The sequence below is a fragment of the Notolabrus celidotus genome, chromosome 16 (assembly GCF_009762535.1).
Source record: "Notolabrus celidotus isolate fNotCel1 chromosome 16, fNotCel1.pri, whole genome shotgun sequence".
Classification (NCBI taxonomy): domain Eukaryota; kingdom Metazoa; phylum Chordata; class Actinopteri; order Labriformes; family Labridae; genus Notolabrus; species Notolabrus celidotus.
In genome coordinates this window covers 14,084,142-14,105,526 of record NC_048287.1, presented here as the reverse complement: position 1 = coordinate 14,105,526, position 21,385 = coordinate 14,084,142, and the positions used below count along the sequence as shown (strand labels likewise).

The 21,385-nt window shown below is 41.3% G+C and overlaps 1 protein-coding gene across 1 annotated transcript in view; it reads right to left on the bottom strand.

Moving 5' to 3' along the window:
* Nucleotides 1-442: 442 nt before the first annotated feature.
* The window catches only part of kcnh8 (potassium voltage-gated channel, subfamily H (eag-related), member 8), a 101,836-nt gene continuing 80,893 nt past the window's right edge, over nt 443-21,385 (bottom strand). The window contains exons 13-18 of the mRNA XM_034705588.1: nt 14,813-15,027; nt 12,940-12,978; nt 10,337-10,608; nt 8,520-8,635; nt 8,156-8,235; nt 443-2,564 (exon numbers count right to left, since the gene is read on the bottom strand). Coding sequence (XP_034561479.1) covers nt 1,983-2,564; nt 8,156-8,235; nt 8,520-8,635; nt 10,337-10,608; nt 12,940-12,978; nt 14,813-15,027 — 1,304 coding nt within the window. The 3' untranslated portion in view covers nt 443-1,982. The remainder of the gene's footprint in view (nt 2,565-8,155; nt 8,236-8,519; nt 8,636-10,336; nt 10,609-12,939; nt 12,979-14,812; nt 15,028-21,385) is intronic.

The following is a 21,385-nucleotide window of genomic DNA, read 5'->3' as shown; positions in this document are numbered from 1 at the left end:
TGCCATGTTTTTAACAGGTCGTGGTGTTTCTTCTCCCTCTTGGTCCGGTTGCATTGCTAGCTTGGCTTTCACTCTATCACCTGTTGACTCTGATAGCTCTTCAGCTAGTTCAGTTAACTCGCCTGCTAGCTTAGCTGGCTTGTTATCTTGGTTGAGGTTCAAATCCGCATTTCTAATCGACTTTCAAGTTTTTCCTCTGGTTTTAATCATTGCCCTTACTATCACACTCTCATAATTATTCTCACTTTCTCAAACTGAAAGGTTTATTATGCCTTTTTAATCTCAGTGTCGGGGCGCTCCCTTGTTATGCTGCCGCCATGTTGGAGTCAGGCCGGAAGTCCTCACAGGCGTATTTCCTGAATGTGACGACTAATATTAGATTCTGTCCAACCTTAATAATGAACACTCCCATGAACACTGAGCATAAACAAAAACCAGGACATAACAGTCGTATTTGTTGTTTATTAGCATAACATTGTATTTGTATCTAATAAATATCAAAAGGGGAAAAAAAGATGTTTGAATACAGTACATTCCATTTGCAGAGAAGCAGAGTCAAACCTACATGAATTCAGAGGAGAACCGTAGATCTGTGGGAAAACAGAGTCAGGACCATCATCCTGGTTTAAGATTGCATTGGCCAGCAAACAGCACCACCATAGCCTCATATACAGTAGCATCATTTACTGTTCTCCCACACTCTTGCATTCTTGAGGTAAAAAAATACAGCTTTAGTATTGATACATTCATACAAATATAAAAGCGTCTTTATGTCCTTGTTGTGCTTTTTTTCTTCTTTATGGGAATATTGCCTTCACTCCAGCTGAGAAAATAAATCTCAGAGCTGATATCCCCGGGTGACAATCAGGGAAAAGGCCGACATCGTGGACCAATTTTAATATTGGCGGTTTTGCTCCAGGCCTCCTCATAACAGGGGCGACTTCTTTGTGCCTAAAATTACCCAACATCCAATAAATATGCATCATTTAATGCCAGGTTCAGCTATTAAAAGACTGAACCGCTTTCTTTAAATAGATAGATAAATGGCAAGCTGGATTTCCACAGGGTGACATGCAGCATGTTAATGTGTGTCTACAGGCACTACTCAAAAGGCTTGGAAAGGCATGCACAGAGTGAGAGAAAGAGGAGGGAGGACAGAGCCAGAGAGCCGTTTGTGTGTGGAGAGAGGACAGAGTGGGAGAAAAAGTCCCTGTGCTTGCTGTGACAGGCGACAGCAGGGACTGTGCTGCCCGAGGCGCAACATAACCCCCCCCACCCTACTTCTCGATTCCATAACCAACTTCCTCCAGTTCCCTAAGGGGCTTGCAGTAAAGAGCACAATACGTCCCATCTCTTTCCTCACACTATTCTGTGCTCCCAGTCCAACCAGCCCCCTGCCAGACACGCACTGGTCCATGCAATCCAGAGCATCTGGCACAGGTTGAGTGAGCAAGAAAAGAAGGGTTAAAGGAGAGGAAATGGTGGAGATAGGGGGTTGGGGGAAGAGCGTTGAATCCCTCTATCAATCCATTCCTTGTTTCCAAAGCCCAACTCCAGCACTCATGATGCTTTGTCTTCCTCAATCCAGCCCAGATGATCTGAAACCACCATGCCAGGAGCAAGAAACAGAGAGGTCAGAGTGAACTCTCTCCTACTCCTCTCTTGTCCTCCATTACAGGAAACCCCGCCTCCCAGGTGGAAAAAAAAAGGGGTGGGGGTTAAGGGTGTTCAGAGAGCTGAGCCAAATCTCTGCATCCTGTCTAACATCTACATTTCTAAAGGATAAAGCTAACAAACCTAAGCCTTCTGTGCTTTCATGCAACATGGCAATTTAACACGTGCATTTTATTATTTAATTTAAATGTTACATCTTGGCTCCCTGCAAACATCCTCCAGTGGTACGGGGGACCCCAATTTGATCCAAGGTTCCCAAATAATCTGGAAAAGTCCAGCTGAATCCAGAAAATTCAGAATAAAGGCTGCTACAAACCCTTTGTCGGGCTGTGATAGGTCCCTCCATGCCCAGTTTTTGGAGAGCCCTGATTAGGGTCCTCATCTGCCCCATCTTGTAAATTTGGACTATGCACTCTTGACCTGATGGAACCAGAAACCTCTTCTGTGAAGTGTGAAATCTCTGGTGAGCTGAGTGGTGAGGAAAGCAGTTGAGGCTCTGCAATGATTGGCAGTTGTTGAAGGTCTGATAAGTTAGGAGTAGGAGGTAAAGTTGCGCTGGGGATTGAAGAAAATCCCAGCTGGAGGTCCTGGGGTCTGTGTGTGAGAGGGTCCCTGTGGTATATTCCACCATGCTGCTGGGGAAAAGTGAGGGGGGAGGAGGGTAGAGACATGGGCGTGTCCATCCAGATAGAGGCAGTCTGAGAGGAGGACGGAGAGGGGAAGGATTGAGGGGGGTTAGGATGGGGCAGGTACGTGTGCTGTCCTGGGGAGTAGTGGGCAGGGCAGACTAAAGTAGGCTGGGGCACTGATGGCATGAGGGTCTCCATGAGATGGGCCATTCTGTTCATGACTCGTCCAAGGTCAGCTACTTCTCTCCCAAGGTTGTTTACCTGCAAACACAACCCATTTTTAGCGTTAAAGACAAAAACAGAAATAGGGGTACCCCTCACTCAGGAAAATACGTCTTATAAATATTCACCGGTGCTCAGTAAACACTAGACTGAATCTGATACAATTCAAAATAATTAATTGGTTGCACTACTCAAAACTGAAAGTAAACAAGATGTATCCCCGTGTATCGGCATTGTGTAACAAATGCAAGCATCAAGCTGGAACCCGTATCGCGCGAATTCGGCGACGCGAATGGCACGATTCGCGCGAACGACGGGTATCCTTTGCGTGTACAGCACAGCTTCATAGACGCGAATTAATTCAGTGAGGACAGAGAGTGAGCAGGATTATGTGGTGAGTTGGGAAAAACCTTGTCTGTCAGCTATCAGTTGTAGTAGGAAGTTATCTCTGCCCCCTTTACTATAAACGGCTTCCCCATTCAATGTGCGTGCTCAACCTTGTTACTGCGGTCAAGCCAGCCTCCACTTCTGAAACGAAAGTCAAGCAAGCCTCCACTTTATCCTGTTTGCATTTGGTGTGAACGCAAATGCGAATAGAATCATTCGCGCGAATGAAGTACATGGAAAGTCAATGCAGAGACGCGAGTAGACGCGAGTAGAGGTCTGTCATTGCTTATCGCGCAAATTCGGTGACGCGAATGACGTGAATCACGCGTCGCCGAATTCCCCTCTCCCTCTCGCGTATATTTGTGTCTTGGCACTCGTTTACACATGATTGTGATGCACGAATGACTCGCTCAATTTGCGCGAATAGAGCAAAACTTTCTTGCGTCCATATTCGTTCGAATAGCGCGATCGTTCGGGACTATGGACCTGTCCTAACCTTCACTCATTTTGGACTTCAGTGTTTGAGTTTTACTCCAAAGCATTCAACAAGAAATGGTTGCCCGACCCCCTGGTGGCCATTCTGGGAGCTACTAGTGACACCACTCTGAACTCAAGCAGTGACATGTGGGCTGTATATCTTGGTACTATTTTGGCTAAAAAACTTACTTTGAGATTATGGAAGTCTGATGCTGTGCCTTCATTTGAGATGTGGCTGAGAGAGCTGGGCGAGACCCTACATATGGAAAAGCTTAGATTCAAGATTGCAGGAAGGATGAGAGTATTTGATAAGGCATGGAGACCAGTGCTGAGACATTTAAGGGGTCTAGGGGAGAATGTCGATGTGGGATGAGCAACCAGCCTTTAAAGAATATCAGCCAGCAAAACAAAACTTAACAACAAGGCAATCCCTGACTCATTGTAACTCTAGATCGCTGGTGCATTTGTTTTCATATTTAGACCTACAGCAGCTATACCTCTAACTTTTAATGTGATTATAGGTTTCAGACAAACATTCTTTACACCAACTTTACAGGGACCAAAGAGCCACAGGATACACACTGCTTCAACATGAATTTGGTATTTTCAGGTCAGTCATTTTGGGTCAGAATCTGTATTTTTATTTCTGCCTCCTGCTTGCCGTTTTGCATGTAGCATCGTGCTGCTATAATTGGTCATTACTGTGATGAGGGCGGGCTGGTGATTAGCAGCTCTCTGCACGAGGCATGTCCTCAGAGGGCATGAACCACGAAGCCCTGCCAATGTGCCATCTGCTTCTGCCAGTCAAAGCACTCATGGACGTTCGTCAGGCCGATCATGCACATCAGTGCTACTGGAGGAACATCAGCCCACAGCAGGACACACAGCTGCAGGTGGGATCTGCTACAGTCGCTGTGTGAATACTCTCAGCGCTGATCAGGCTGTGTGCATAAGTATGTAGTGATCAGTGCATAACAAATAAGGCTAGGAGCTCCTTATCAGTCGCAGAGTTGCATGGAGAAAACATTTGTGTACATTAGAAATGTATGGTGCAAATGAGTTTTCCTACTCTTTTAATTGTATTCTATTATTTACATAGTCACTTTCCTTTAAACTATCCTTTGAGTTGTTTGACATTAATAAGCCACACTGAGTCCCTGCGGACTGAAGTTTTACAGAGAAAAATATTCCCTCTCCTTCTTTCACAATTGTCACATCTTTGCCATCTCTCTCCCCCTGTGGAGTGGCTGATAAAAGCCCTGGTCTAAACTCTGGCTCTGATAAAAATAGAAAAAGCACAGGGAGCGACAGGACAGTCCAATCTGAAACGCTGTCAACATGATTTCGGTTCTCCCACCTCAGAGACAACCATCTGTGAGGACAATTTGACAAAAACAGCAGTCATGGATGGCCAGAATCCACTGCAGCTACAGGTGCAAGTTAAACCCCCAAATTTAGTAATAACAGCATTAAACTACAGAAGATGAATGTTTATTAACCCATAGGATTACAAAAAATGTCTCAGTCTGTACAAACTTGCGCGAGAAGTATTACAGTGCATCAATATAGTTGTCAACTATAAGCAACAATTGCTAAAATGCCCGCTGCAGCTGCCAGATTGATCATCTATCACTTTGGTTTGGTTGAAAGAATTATTTAAATTTTGATTGTTTAGTTTGTTTTATAAAAATAAAGAACAAACACATCTCCATTTCACTTTCAGTCAGTGAATTTCTTTTGTACCATTACAATCAAATACACATATCTATGGTTGTAAATGACACAAGCAGGGAACGGTGCATGTGTTACAGATAATACAGTTTATACATTTTATTTAACAGGCTACACTGAAATATATGAATGATTATTTAAATATTTCATGCTTTATACGATTGCAAATTCTAGAAATCTTTGTGTTTGTAATTGGTAAGAGCTGCCTACAAAGAACGTTCCGTGAGGAACTTTCAGATTTTCTGCTATTGGCTCCCCTTGTGGACAAACCGTTAGTCTGATTTCTTTGCTGAACCTTTACTCTACATTTTTTGTAATGTTTGCTGACAAAAACAAAACATATCCTTCTTTATTTATAAAGCACAACAACATGCAATCACAATTAATCATGAGCGTAGACATTTTAAAAAAAAAGAAAAAAGACTGTTTCTGCAGCATGCTGTTTATTGCCTTGCCTGACACCTTACCTGTGGTAGGGGTTATGGGTGTGTGAAATGACAATAATCACTCTTATTTCTGATGGTCTTGCCTGCTTTTGTAAGTTAAACAGAAGCAACAGTATGAACCTCAATTTGTTTCCCTACCACACAGCTCCTCAGTGGAGCTTTGACCACTGATCAAAGTTGTTTCTAGTCAATCAGCAATCCTTTTTTCCCCTTGATACTACCCAGCACTTAGTGGACACTTAAAGGGGCACACTTAAAAGTTGACTCCATAGTGCACTCAAAGGTGCTCTTTTTGTTGTGTATCTTTCTGAATGAACTTTAAAGTGCACACACTTTTAAGTGCCAATTGTATTTAGTGTGCACTTAGAAGTGTGCATGCTAAAATGCACTCTCAACTGCATACTTCTAAATGCACATTTCTAAGCTGCATTTTGAAGTTTAAATCTTTTAAGTCACCTTTTAAGTGCACTTTGAATTGCACACTTTGAAATGCACACTTCTTATTTTACTCCAAAGTTCAAAATTAAAAGTGCGCACTTTTAAGTGGACACTGTTAAGTGCAAAGGGTACAACTTTGGTTCAAACTTAAAAGTACACACTTCCATGGGTACTTTTGGGAGTGCTTTTAAGTGCACACTTTTGAGTAAACCTCCAGCTCACTTATTGCATCTTTTAAGTCCATTTCAAAGTCTGCACCTTAACTTGTACACTTCTATTTCACCTGTGAGTTCACACTTTCAAACGGACATTTCTAAACTCTCTGTGAAGTGAAGACTTTGAAGGATACACTACTGAGTGCCACAATTAAAAATGCACATTTCATATGCACTTTAAACAGTGTACTTTGAATACTGTTAAGTGAACCTGAAAATGCACAAATGTAAGTGCACACTTAAAGTGCCAGCTTTAAAAAGGCAGACAGGAAAAGTAAGCCACATGCTGGTTGCTAAATTTTAGTTGGTCAGTATGCCATAAGATCTAATATTGTTACATTAATTAAAAACAAGCCTCCAAATTCATTCAAATGCTGCACTGAGTTGGTATTTCTGAATAGATAATCAATTATTACTGATTTAAAGTACTGTTTAAAAATTCTGTTTATACATGTGAGCTATCAGTATTAGACTTCTTTCTCTTTCTGTTCATTTACAAAAGTAGGTCACTACTGCTGTGCATAAGTGTGTTCACCCACATGAATTTGCAGACTGCATGTGTCAATTATGTAGAAGTGTGTGCGTCTCTTCACCTAATTACTGTTTGTTTGGATGGCCACAGCAGTTGCCATGCAGTTTGTGCTTTTGAGGAGGAAGTGTCATGAAAAATAAGCATTTTTTGCATGTTTTAGATAATTTCTTACACCAGAGCTAAGGATATTCTTAAGTTAACTTTTACATATGCTAAGGTGAGACAACAATATCCTTGACTCCTACTTATTGTGTTGTATTAGGAACTGTGCATGAGATGATCCCAACACTGAGTCAGAGTACAAACTCAACGATAAAAAACTGACAAATGGAAGATACCATTAATTTTACTCATAGCTTGAGACAAAACCTTTTTTTGCAATAATTATTGTATTAGCCAGATTTAAAATATGCTGTTTTGTTATTTGTTCTTTTGTTTATTGAGAGAGCAGATACAGTTTAAACAACCCCCTCACACTCCCTTTCAACTCCTGTGGTGATCTGAGTGGATGGATGCAAGTTAGGATTAACAACCTACAAGACCATGCTGGGAGACTTCCTGTCAAACATGGGTAACCCACAGAGACACAGAATCGGGACAACAGAGCCAGCGTGTATAACTGCTGTGAGGATACCATGCAATTGTCTTTCACACTCCATTTTTTCTCTCTTCTTTGATTCTCTTTTGGTTCCCTCTTTTGTTTTCTGCCTTTTCATCTCAATTTCACTCTCCTCCTGTCTCTTTTTCTTTTTTTAATCCTATCTGCTCGTCCCTGGGTCCAGACTGAGGCTTAGCAGGAGGAAGCAAACCCTTCTACTCACCTGCCAAAAAGTCTACTGCCAATTTAGCCATCCGCCTATCAAAGGTGTAGGGTACAGCATGAGAAGCTGTATGTGTGTGTGTATGTGTGTGTGTGTGTGTGTGCGAACTTGACATATTAGTCCATAAAACATACAGTGATACTTGAAATGTCATTGGAACGATACAGAATGTATTGTATGGCAAATTTATTGCACTGCTCTTTAAAAGGTGAAGTCACAGCTAGAAATGTTTAGAAATTATACCTTCTGCAAAGCTTCATCACTCACTACTAATAGATTTGACTTCCTCTTGTACAGTCAGCTCTGTGATATTGAAACATTTATGCCTGTATTGATTTTGTTTTGTCTTTTGTTGCCTTTTTACTTCACATGATTTCAACCAGACATGCTGATATAACCTAATACTTACCTGAGCCCACCTGGTTCTCTCTCTCTCTCTCTCTCTCTTCTCGCACGCACGCACGCACGCACGCACGCACGCACGCACGCACGCACGCACGCACGCACGCACGCACGCACGCACACAGACACACACACACACACACACACACACACACACACACACACACACACAGAGTCCTACCTGCTGGTCAAGATGTCTCAGCTGTCCTCTCGTTTCCTCTGCTTTAGCTGCTAGCTCTGCTGTGCTTATCTGCAACATATCTGTGACACAAATTAGCAAGTTACAAATTGCTTCCAGTGCAAATGGAGAACTAAAAATGTAAAGCCAGCAGTTAATTCATCTGATGAAAACTGTAGACTCTGACAGAAAGTGTAAATTCACATTAATCACCCTCATTATACAATAAAACTGCAGGGAATTAGATGGGAACATGTTTTATATCCCAGGATGTGTGTGTGTGTGGGAATGGGGGGGTCAGAGTCTGTAAATAGCAATTGATCACATTTGAGAGGTAAACTGCTGTGTGCTGTATGGATGGAAGGACCTGTGGCAGATGCTGAGGCACTGTTTGGTTCGCTGGCGGGGCAACCTCGGATGGTGGAGAAGGAGAAGGCTGGGGAGCTCTCCCTCCCCTCGCTGTCCTCTGTGCCGTCCACTATCCTGCAAAGAAACAGCAGTGTGTGAGTGGAAAAGTCAAGACCTGTTCCTGATAATGAAACAATCGCAGAAAAGTGTAAACCATGTAAAAAAAAAATTAATAATTCAATGATTTTGTTGAAGATTTTCATGTTAACTCTGTTATAAAATTTTACACTTCCATTTTTCTTCCAACACCTTCAGATTAGATTCTTTTTCATTTCATAATAACACCACATCTATGTTTTTATAAGAATTAATTACAAAAAGAAAACTGTTATGAGAAGAGCCAATTGACACAGGTTGCATGCAAACAAAATATACACTATAGGCTACAAATATATTTGTTTCTACTATAAGTATTGCCAATTATGTGATTTGACCTTGAGGTGATAAAAAATGAGTAAGACAGGATTGGTCATTATACACTCTTTTAATCCATGTAGTATATCTCTCTGTAAGTATCAGTCACATTTTGAATGTTTTACTTGCCTGAACTTTTACAAAAAACAGCATGCGGGTCACAGTTTGACATCCTCTATTTCTGGTGTGTCATTAGACGGTACTCTGGGGCGTTCCCTCTGCTCCCTGGTGGATTATCTATGCATTAGTTGTATTTTTATGTATTCATATGCTTCCGGAGGAGAAAAGTTATCTCACTGCAGATGTAAAGGTCTCAAGGTCTCAAGGTCTCAAGCTTGTGCATCAAATATGATAGCTTTGGCTTTATAGAGCTAATATGTTGTGGGTTTGTGCTCTCAAAGCAAAGGGGTCTCCTCCACCCTCAAGAGATTCTATTTTGTGTAATGACCTGCCCACAAGACATCATCCTGTTTATTACCTGGCTACCAACTAAAGATGCAAACAAGCTGACACTCAGTATTGATTTATAGATGATTATTGATTAAAATATGACTGATTTATACAGCAACTGTATTCTTATCCGCCTACTTGCAGTCACTTAACACTTGTTAATCTTTCATTTATGGTGAAGTCAGAACATTTGCATTTTTCTGCTGTCATTTTCTTCTTACTCAGTCCTTTAACACTGCCAAAGCAAATACCATGTTGAGATATGTGATTGCTTCTTGTATGTTTTTTTCAATTTGGTCTATGTCATTTTCACTCAGCTCAGCTGACTGGTAACCACCAACCGTAAGTTTTGTGCTCTCCAAATAAACCAAGATTAATATTGATAATATCTTCCATGTTGTCTACCAATGCTATCCGACACTGTCAACAGGAAGAGGTGAAATCCTGAATAGACATGGGATAAGTAAGGAATCCAGATATGTACTTACAATTACCTACAAGTTATGTCTCATCTAGGTTGACACATAAAAAAAACAAACAAAAAAAAAGAATTTGTTCATGTGTCAGAAGCTGATTATTTGTTTGATGATGGTATTTTCAAATCAGTATAGTTGTATGTATCAATTCCTCAATGAGTGATCTACAAAATGTAAATCCTGGCATTACTTTACTCAGCCCAGCAGGTGAAATTAAAGAAGCTATAGATACCTGAAGGAATCAGGCTAAATTAAATAAACCATAAAAAATCTTGCAGGTAGTGTTTCTTATATTTCAACTCTAACTTTGATTTGTCAGAAGTGCTCAGCTCCGGTTTGTACAACATGTACTTTCTAAAGATTGACAGAAACAAACATAACTGCGAGTCACTGAGACACAGGCCGACACAGGCAAATCAATACCCATCTCACTCACCTGGGGCTCAGGTTGGACGGGTCTAACGTGGTGAGTGTAATTTCCTGGCTCTTCCTTCGGGACCGCCTGGAGTTCTGGCTGGGTTGGCTCAGTGGAGACTTCCCACCTGTGTCCCTGCGGTCTGCCGCTCGGTTCCGCTCCGATGACAGGGATACAGACATGTCCTCATTCTCCTCCTCATCCTCTTCCCCCTCATGTTCCCCCTGTTTCTCGTGTGCCTCAATGATGGGCGGAAAGCCCTGAACCACTCTGCCGTTTCTTCCCACTCTGGGCTGGAAATGAAACCGAAAAAAACAAAAACAGATTTGTTATTTGAATTAACAATGAATATCTATATCCTCTGATTTGATACATGAAGAATTTTTGGAAGTAACATAACTTCAGAAAATGAGAGAGCTAACAAAATCACAATCTATTCATGCTGATTTGAGTCATCTGAGGCATGAGTCTTCATGTCAGATTTGCTCAAATGCCTCCTTTTCCAAAACACAGCAGTTCTCAGTATCCTGTCACAGTAAGTGTTACCATAATCATGTTTTCTGCTCCCTCTGAAGATGCTGAATACACTAATCTGTACTTGAACACTTAACACCATGACCCCAGAATACACGGGTGATTTCAATATGCACTAATGACCTCTGACTGCAAAATGCACACGACTCAGCTGGATTTATGATTGATGAGGTTGAGCAAAAAATCCCCAGATCAACATTTGAGGCTACAACTGGGACTGGCAAATTATTGAAGTCAAGACTTTTGAACTCTGCAGCAGGATTAATAACCAAAGAGACGTGAGGAGTTTGCAAAGAGGTGAAAAAACCTGTCCCAGCTGCCAAAAATAAAATATCTGATTGAATTAAAGCTTTCAAATCGGATCAGATCTTGAAAACAGGCAGCCCAAAAGAAAAAGGATTATATACTTGGACGAAATCAGGTAATCCTATCTTTTTTTTCTCGATAAAATCAGCAGTTTGTGTCGAGAAATGCAGAGTAGGTTTGGAATTAAGAAAAAAATGTATTATTTTTCATTGCAGCAGAAGAATGAATTCATGGAGGACAACAGGAACAGAATGTAGTGAAATTTTTAAGAGATCTAAAAACTGAATGTTGAATTGAATGCAGCTGTGAGGATCAGGATTGTTATCCCCCCTGTGGACAAAGTAGGTGGAACTCAGTCCCATCAAGACCAAGCAGAAACCTCCAGTATGGAAAAATGAAGCCAATGCTGGAGGCAAAAGAATGCAGTTCCTTGAGTTTTTACTTGAGGACCATGTTAAACATGTTAACAAGATACTGTAATATTAAAGCCAGCAGTTATGCACAACTTTTAATGATTGGGGACACTGCTGAGTTGACTAACAGGAGGGCGCTTTGTAGCTGTTTATTGGGAGGCTGAACGACTGCCCAAGCTCTAACTCTTTGCCTGTGTTTAGGTTAAAGAGAACTTAGGTTCAGTTAGCATTTCCAATATGGCCACAGTGTATGGGATTCATAACGCCTGTCACAGAGACAAAGTCAATGTTTTATAAAGTATGCAATGCAAAAAAACTGGAGACTCTCAGGGGTCCATTTGAGGCTGGCTACATAAAGCCAATGAAACCCCATTAGAGTCTATGTTACAACAACCATTTTGCTGCAGTATTAATCCGAATGATGCATATTCAGGATGTGGCAGATTTGACTGACAGATGACTGCATATGGGATGCATTTGGTCAGCTTCAGCTTCGCATTTGTTTCTGTGTCTTGATTAGGGGAAAGTTAGGTTGAGTCAGCATTCCCATACATACAGTGACCACCACTGTCGGTGTCCATACCCTCTTTTCAGAAACCAGTGTGGGATGTCGCTGAGACTAGTCCATGTTTATAGAGTCTATGTTTAGTGTACTAGTTATCTGGTTTTGGTAATATAAGCAGTGATCTGAGTACATTTGATCTAATGTAGTTTTTCTTTGAAAAATGCAAGACAAATGTAAGACAGATTACCTGGTGTGGACTTCCAAATCCAGACCGTTTTTAATCCAGATTACACCTTTTGAACGCCTTCCCCCTTACATGAGGCTACCATAGGGTGTTAACAGAAGTGCCGTCCAGCAGGTAACCTATTGATCAAAAGCCTGTGACCACGAGGTTAATAGCTCAGACAGCTGAATTGATTTTTTTTGTAAAATATCTGACAGCAGATTATTACATTTGTGTATTTCTGCAGATTCAAAAGCAGCCTGACAGCATGTGGAGCATTTCATCGCCCTCCATTCTGAGCCTGCTGTGATTTAATGACTGCTAACTCACTCTGCACAGGATTGATCTTTTCTCCTCTCCCGACCTTCTCAGCAAAAGAAAAAATCTCGCCTTCATTTGAATCATTAAGTGTATAAGAGTGATCGAGTCTATTATCAGAGTTGGAGGTCACCCTGCAGACTTTTTATATGTCGGGATAGATAAATAGATATGCTGTTGAACTTAATTTCAGTTTCATTATTTTCTAATGCGGCTTGATTAAAACATTACGGGCTGGCACCAACAAAGGGAGGCACATTATTGCTTTTAGATTGTAAATCATCAATCAGTGCTGGAGTGTGATGCAGTGTGTGAGGTCCATTACCTGAGTATCTAAAGTTGTTGTAGATAGTTTGGCTTTCACCTGGAAGAGAGCCAAAGAGATGATATACAGTAAACGAACTGCAGGACAGAGCAATCAAGATGTGTCCTCTCTTTTCTACCTTTTAAATTACACAGGGGCTTTTCACTACACTCAGCACTTTATGTTTTTTTCCCAAAGTGTACTCAAGGATGTTATAAATGACTATATGGCTCAAGGTGTTCCTATGATTGAAAATAATTCACTTTAACACTGTATGTTTAACACACACACACACACACACACACACACACACACACACACACACACACACACACACACACACACACACACACACTGACACAAGGGTACAGTGCAGTAATATCCAAACAGCAATCTTCTCCTTCCGGCCACAATCACATCCTCCGTCTCGAGCTGCCCCTCTTTCCCCCCTGTCTTCATTTTAACTCCACTCAGTCCTCTCATTCAGGCTACTTCTCAGAGAACTGGCTTCACCTACAAGCCCCATGGTAAGAAGTGTGTGTGTGTGTGTGAGAGAGCCAGGGGTGTTTGGGCTGGGGAAACAGAAACACCTGAGAGTAATTACAGCAACAGAGCTTGTCCAAGTGCCCCAATTTTTGCCCTCCCTCCCTCCATCTCTCACACACACACACACACACACACACACACACACACACACACACACACACACACACACACACACACACACACACACACACACACACACACACACACACACACACTCTAAACACACTTTTTACTTTTCTAATTCTTTAGATCTTCCTCTCATACTTTCTCATGCCTCCCTAAAACACAAAGTCTTTTCCTTCTAATCCCTTCTCACTCACTGAACACGTCAGCAATTTTCACACATGATCACTGTTCCTCCAATCATCATATTATTGGTGAGTGTGCATAAAGTGCTTTCATGCTGTGTGCTGCTGTGTTTTAGACCCTCGGCTCATTAATTTCTGGGTGTTTTTCCAACACAAAAATACATCAAGGACCATCAACGGTAATGCATTTTATTAAAACAAACTGCTAAAAAGTTTCTTCCAAAAAATTCCAAATGTAAACAAAAAATAGATATCATGTATTGAAAAAAAATCTCTGAGGGGCTTTTCCCCTTACTTTACTTTACTTTGCCTCATTAATTAAAACTACAACAATCATTGTCCTCTTCCAGCGTGAGGATTTGGATTCACTGGGACATTAAATCCAGACATGAAACAGTAGAGCCATTCTGCCCCATTTAAAAGCTACGTTTTTTTATTGTAAATAAAATAATGAGCCCTTATACCTAGAGCCTGGCTGTTCAAAAGTTTAATCTGTTTCAAAATTATTTAAATTTGGTAATCCAGTTTGTTGCCGGCCAGAATCAAGTGATCCAGCTGATTTATGTCCTTATTCTCAAATTAAAATTGGATCTTATAAAAACACCACATACTTTGTCCACAGGGGGCGCCAAAATCCACACAAACTGAAATATACTGATGGCTGCTTTGTATTGAATGATTTATTTTTTAAATAAACAGATATGTGGTGAAATATCTAATTAGAACATAAATCCTTTATTTGTTTACACAACACAAAGTCGGCCTCATCAACAGTGTTAAAGTAGCGATTTAGCTAGCTCACTTGGGATCAGGAGAATCCAGATTTTTTGGGATTAGAGTTACTTCAGCCCGACTCAAATGTTTTTAACAAGATTTACTGGAGGTTTTGTCGGGATCAAAACACAAGACTGGATTACCTAATTTGCTCCAATTTGTTAGCTTTAACTCTTTCACATTACTTTTGAACAACTGGGTCCTGGAGAGACGACTGCACAGTGGATAATTTCACACTCAGGTCTCAGTATCACTTATAGACTTACGTGGGTCTCCTGTCCTTCTCTCAGGTTGTATGTGAGGTCCTGCTGGATGTCCTGCACAAAGTGGTGCGAGTACTCCGGGTAAAGGTCCAGCACATCGTAAAGTCCCTTCAAGTTGACACACTGCAGGTCACAGTAGGTCAGTGCTTTCACATCCGCATTGGTTTTTATCACTCGGTCATCTAAGGACAGAGTCGCCCCGATCAGGTCTCCTTTACCTGCGCAGAGAGAAGTCCATGATGGAGGTCAGGAAAAAGGTTACAGCATAGTGTTTGTTCTCCTGTAAAAGGGGTTGAGGGTGCAGACTCTGTTTCAGATGTTCCATTTATCAAAGAGTTTCTGTGGGAGTACTCAGGGTGGAGTGTGTGGAAAGAGGTTTTGGAGCGTTCGTGATGCTGATGCATTTGGAAGATTTTGCTCAAGCCCTCATGACAGAAAATGTGCTGTAGACATACAGACAAAATCCCTCCAGTGTTCATGCTTTTCTGTATCTGACCCTACCATTGGACCTGTGTCTGGAGTCACAAAATAAATGTAGAAAGTTATAGTAGCTGTATGAATAAAAAAAGATGAATAAGATTACAACAAACATTTTGAAAGTGATTGAAAAACTTTTTGCCTATTTTTTAGAAGACAATTTTCAGGCATTTTTGCCTTTGTTTCGGACAGGTTGAGGGAGACAGGGAGAGAGGGGGATGACATTCACTCAATCCTGTCATAACTGGGAATGAATCCTGAAACCGGTGCAAACAGGGTTGTAGCCTCTACTAGATTTTGGCCCATATCAAATCTTTATTTAACCAAGTTAAATCTCCTGTGAGGAGATTTTGGCTATTCATGAAACAAACTAAAATTGGCTAGATTGGTGTCAGACAATTGAGTGACAGTGCAATGTATATTTGGAGGTATGGCTGTTCTGACGGCTCCCTGCCCTTCCATGTGTGTACGTTGTCACCTGAGGTGGGGGGAGCACACCTCCCCTTCTTTTAATGTGCATACATGAAAAGTCAAGGCAGGGAGAGCAGTGGCAAAGACCCCTAAAACAACCTCACAAGGCAAACCTTCCTGACCTCCACATAACTTAATGGCTTAATGAGCTGTTTGGACACCGGCTATAGCAATACTAATGAATTAACCAAGTAAAGATTAAGTGTGAAAGATCTCCTTGGAAGACGAAGGTTAACAAGCTGTAATTTAATATTTTACTGTATTAAGCTTTTGTTGCTTCATTTTCTGCTTTGGTAAAAATACATGCTTCTATTTTGAAAGGACAATAGCAGACCTCCATTACATTGTCAAAGTTGAGAATGCATGGATTAGTTGTATGGAGTGAGTCAAATATTGTGGACTGGGCTTGAGATCATGACCTGCCTGACCTGAAGCTATGCTCAGTGAAACAAGGATTTTATTCCTTCAGTTGACCACATTTACCATCAGCAAAGATTGGACGTACACATAAAACAAAAGCAGGTGAAAATATCATTTAAGTGTAAAATGATTAATTATGTTTCCTTTAACAAAGGTCCTGTTTATACCTGGCATTACATCTGTCCTGGGTGATGTAATCATACGTGGACAGCACTTGAGCACACGGTTAACACTGCACATTATCATTATGTCTCCAGTGACCACTTGAGATTGGATCTCACTTTGTTGCCTTGTATGCAAATAAAACAGAGCCCCGTTCACCTTCATTAGACTTTAAAAATATATGAAAGGATTATAACAAACCTCTGCAATTATGTGCTTTATCAGAGCAATTTAAGAACTACACTGCAGACTGAAGTCTTGTTTTACAGGGAAATTAAAACAATCTGTGTGGTTATTAGACAGATTGTTCAAATAAAACATCAGTATCATTACTGGGTTGCACTATTAGAAACTCTAATTAACCACGTGTGGGTCAGATCTCTAAGTCACATCATTAACAACATGACGAGACATGGATCAGGCATTACAGCAGGCTATGCATGGATATACAGGGAAGATCACGCCCCATATGAACCCTCATCCCTTCTCAGTACAAGGATGGTTGCAAATTAGTGGACTAAATGCAGTCTCTTAATGAAGATATAGTGACATCAAATATTCTGTATTGTCATACACACCTGGCTCCAATGCACAGAGTCCCTCTTTACATGTTAGAATGACATGAGGAATGTGAAAAGAAAGATTTTCACAAGACACAATGGAGAAAGATTCAACCAATCATATATGAGAAACAGGTGGTCAGTTACACCACATGATTATTGCCCTGGATACAGAAATGATGGTCCTTAATGTACACACTGCCAGACCCATGTCGACAAATGTCTCCCAGACCACCTCCGAATGTGGCCTGTCTCCAGAGTGATCGCACTTCATCTATCCTCAACGAGGTGCATGTAGACCTAGTTAAGACTGTCCACTTGTGATCCAGTCACAGAGTCACACACATCCTCCCCTTAAACATCTTTTCATCTACACTTTGTTGCTCCTTTGACCAAAGAAGAAGAGCAAGGCAGCCAGAAAGAAACAGAGCTGACAACAGGCTTTTCATTTTGTTTTTACATTAGCACAAGCATCTGTTGCTCATTATCAGCTGCCACTTAGTTGTCAGATGATGTTAAAAAATTAAACGCACAACTGGTCCTCTACATGCACTGACTCTTTCGACTGCATAGTGAGAACCTAATCAGGCAAAAAATTGAACACAAATTCCAAAACGTATTATTAAAGAGCTCATCACCAATCACTTTGTGCTTCTTTTAACACAGAATAACCAAGTAGACCATAAATAAGCAGAAACATTACAGCTATGAGTCTTTTACTTAATAAATCATCACTGCTTTTAGTAAATGTGACAGTCTGAAGTGTGCTGACAGCTGTCTTCTGTTCATACAGACAGGACAAGGCTAAGTACCCTGTTAGTGTTAATGCTCCTTAAGCAGTGATAAAATATTCATTATGGTCATTGTGAACTGTGAGCGCGGCTCAATTACAGCGAGGCTGATGGAGTGCCAGTCGTGACTGTTCAACCCCCCTCCGCCCCTCCTTAGTGTATCTCAGTTCACTCCTTCACACCTCAGTCACTGCTTCTCTCTCACTGTATTCTCTACTTTCTCAGATTTCTCACACTTCCTGCCATAAGTCCTTTTCAGACACGCACAAAGGTCCTGAAAACTTCCAAAAGTTACCCAGGTGAGCTGCATGTGTGAACCCAAACAGCCAAATGATTCACTCTGACTTCACCAACATTATTTCCTCCCAGCCTTCTGGTGTAATTTCAGAGTAAAGTTGGGGTGTGCTTATGTGAGAATGCAGCAGGAAGTCTTCCAGTTCACTATGAGCAGGCTGGTGTGATGATGTTTATAACATGTTGAGTCTTGCTGCGTGGTTGAAATATGCTACTTTAGAGCAAATCGATAGCAGAGAAAGTCAGTTTGAATCCCTCCCACACCCCCGGTCTGACAGAGAAGACGTCACGCTGTGTCAGGACATGTGTGAACAGTCAACTCAGTTAAATTCTGGGACAGAGCTCCTGAAATTTCTTAGAAACAGCTATTGTCTTTTACTTTCTTATAACCTCTTTTCCTTTTTCTTTCTCCTCCCAGCTCTCCTTCTGTTCAAGATACTCGTCCTATCTCTTTTCTCTCTCTGTCAGCTTTCTTTCCTTCTTTCTTTCCATTCATTACTTTTAGCTTTCTGCTTTTCTCTCCTTTCTTCTTTTTGGCTGTTTTCCTTCATTTTTGAATGTGAAGTTTGCCTCCCGTTTCCGGCTTTACCTCTTATCTTTCTGCTCTTCCCTACGTCATTCCTTTCACTCGCTGCTTTCTTCCCCTCGACCCCCTGATCTTTGTATGTCTCTTTGTCCCCTCCATCAACTCCAGTTTCTCCTTCTCCTCATACCATCTCTGTTTTATGTTTGATATCTTCCAACATGGCCTCTCTCAATTTTACCCACTGTACTAGGAGGTACTGAGCTCTGGCCATGTACTTGAAGTGTGACGAAGAAGAGGAGGGCAGAGAGAGAGAGAGAGAGAGAGAGAGAGACAAAGGCACTTTTTTCTCCTTCAGTCAGACACTCAATGTCAGCCTAACCTTCTGCACAGTCAGCAGGCAAGCACAGAGACAATACTCTCTGCCTGTCAAGCCTACACACACACACACACACACACACACACACACACACACACACACACACACACACACACACACACACACACACACACACACACACACACACATAAACACACATGCTATCACCCACACACATACTCACACTGCAACACCAGTAAACAATGCCACCTACTCAAAACACACAAACAGTCCAAAACAAACACAAACTTCTTTTTTTATCAGGAGTGCTTGAATACAGGTGCTGAGGCTAACAGGTACAGGCTTTACACACACACACACACACACACACACACACACACACACACACACACACACACACACACACACACACACACACACACACACACACACACACACACACAAAGAGAAGCACGGCAGCAACCGTGACAAAGTGATGGATCAGTCTCAGATTCACATCTTTAACTCACTCTCTCTTACTGACTCCCTCTCACACACACAGACACACACTTTCCCCTGCAAACACACTTGCTGGTCCATCACTTTGTGTCATGAGGGTCACAAAGGAAAGCCACCGAGGTCACTTGTTTTAAGATATTGTGTTGCACAGTAGATGTGCGTGGTTGTTAGTACAGCTGCATTAAGGGTTATTTTGTATCTTCTTTTCAGATGTATTCTGCAAAAAGAACATTTATAATATCCATGGCTCTTTGCAAAAACGCCCCCGCACTTTCACACATTTTTTAAAGCATAAGTTTTGAGTGGGAAATTTTCTCAAAAGCAGGTGCAAATATGTGCAGGTGTGTTGAGGAAAGATGGGAATGAGTTAAGCAGTCAGAGGGGAGCAGCAGTAAAAGAAGCTGAGTTTCCACCAAAATACACAGTGTTTTGAGTTCCAGGGGCTACTCCTAAAGGGATCTAAAGGTTCCTCCAGCCTGTTGATGTCTGTTTCCACCTGTGTTTTAAGAGCTGTGAAGATAAGGCAAATAGCACCAACATATAAAAGAGTCTTCACTACGCTGTGAGTAATCAAGCAATCTAAGGTGTTCAGCCATGCAGGTCCCTCAAAAAAAAAAAACGGGGCCCTGTTTGCACCACAGGGATACTCCAAAGTGACTCATTTTCTTGTTGTTGATACGGAAATTTAAAATCTGAAAAAACTAATTTATAGATCAGCAAACACTACGAAAACAGTACAAATTGAACACAATTTCTTCAACATGGCAAAACACAGGACCACAGAGACTGCAGATGAAGAATGTCAAATTAGTTTGCAGAATGTGGCTAACATTAGCAGAGCTAGCACCACCAGGCTCATGCCCTCCTTGTGAGTTATTGTCCGTACGCCTGGGCTGGCTACAGTTTGTTTCAGTCGAGTGGTTGTATGACAGTTTCACTAACAGTTTCAGAAACATCCTACATACATGCCGTTTTCTAGATCAATATACTCTTGAAGTGCACCACGCTACGAGATGCCATCTGGACATGCTTGTTTACATCTGGGTTGTAGAGCTTAAGAATGTTATGGCAGTGGCCATTAATTGGAGCCACATCCCCTAGTGGTGGGGGGCTGCACTACAGCGTAGATGCAACCTATGACCAGCATGCTGGGCCTACAGTAATAAAAGTATTAATATTTTGTTTAAGTAATTCTATGGAGGGTGACATCATTTAATAGGTTAGATGACTTAACAGGCACATCCCTAGTTTTAAACAAAGGTTGAAAAACTACACTGTTGTCGGCATCTTCGCCAATCCACCAAAAAGTAATGTTAGAAACCTTCCTGGAACAAGAACCTAGGGGGATAAGATAAAGTCACTGAGACCTTGGACCTTGATCCCAGCTTTGGAAATGCACTTAAAGCCTCCTACAGTCCTTTGTCCCTCAAGGTACTAGCTTAAAAAATAAAAAGTTTTCGCATTTTAGCGCAGCTTTTACATACGGATGAGAACAGCAGTAGTAAGACATTCAACCAGACATCACTGGACTGTAGTATTAAGGGGATATAAATACTGGCCCAACATGCTTTATGATGGCACAGTCCAACATTTTGTAAAAAAAAAAAGTCTAAAGGATCATAGTTAGTCCATGGTTATGGCCTTTTATTCGCTTTTATTGGAAAGGCTATTTGTTAAACCGACTTTCAACTTATGGTTGTCGCTTCATGTTTACCACATGAGCATGAAGGTATTTTCATTCTTCACATCTGACTTTGAAAATGTCAGGCTTTCCCTTTAGTCAGTGTAATTTACAAACAAATACAATTTGTATCAAATCCCATACGAGACAAGTCTCTCAGCAAGATTGTGACTTTGCAGCTAACTTGAATGTTACCAAGTTGCTCCTGCACTCTGGTATTTGCATGCTATTTATAGGATATTTGGTCCTTTAAATTGGGGTTTCTATGGAGACACCAGTCATAAGGGCACCATCTACACAGTCTGCCCGCTGTGGTCAGAGTGTCTGCTGGACCACTTTCTTCATCTGGGTCAGTTTGC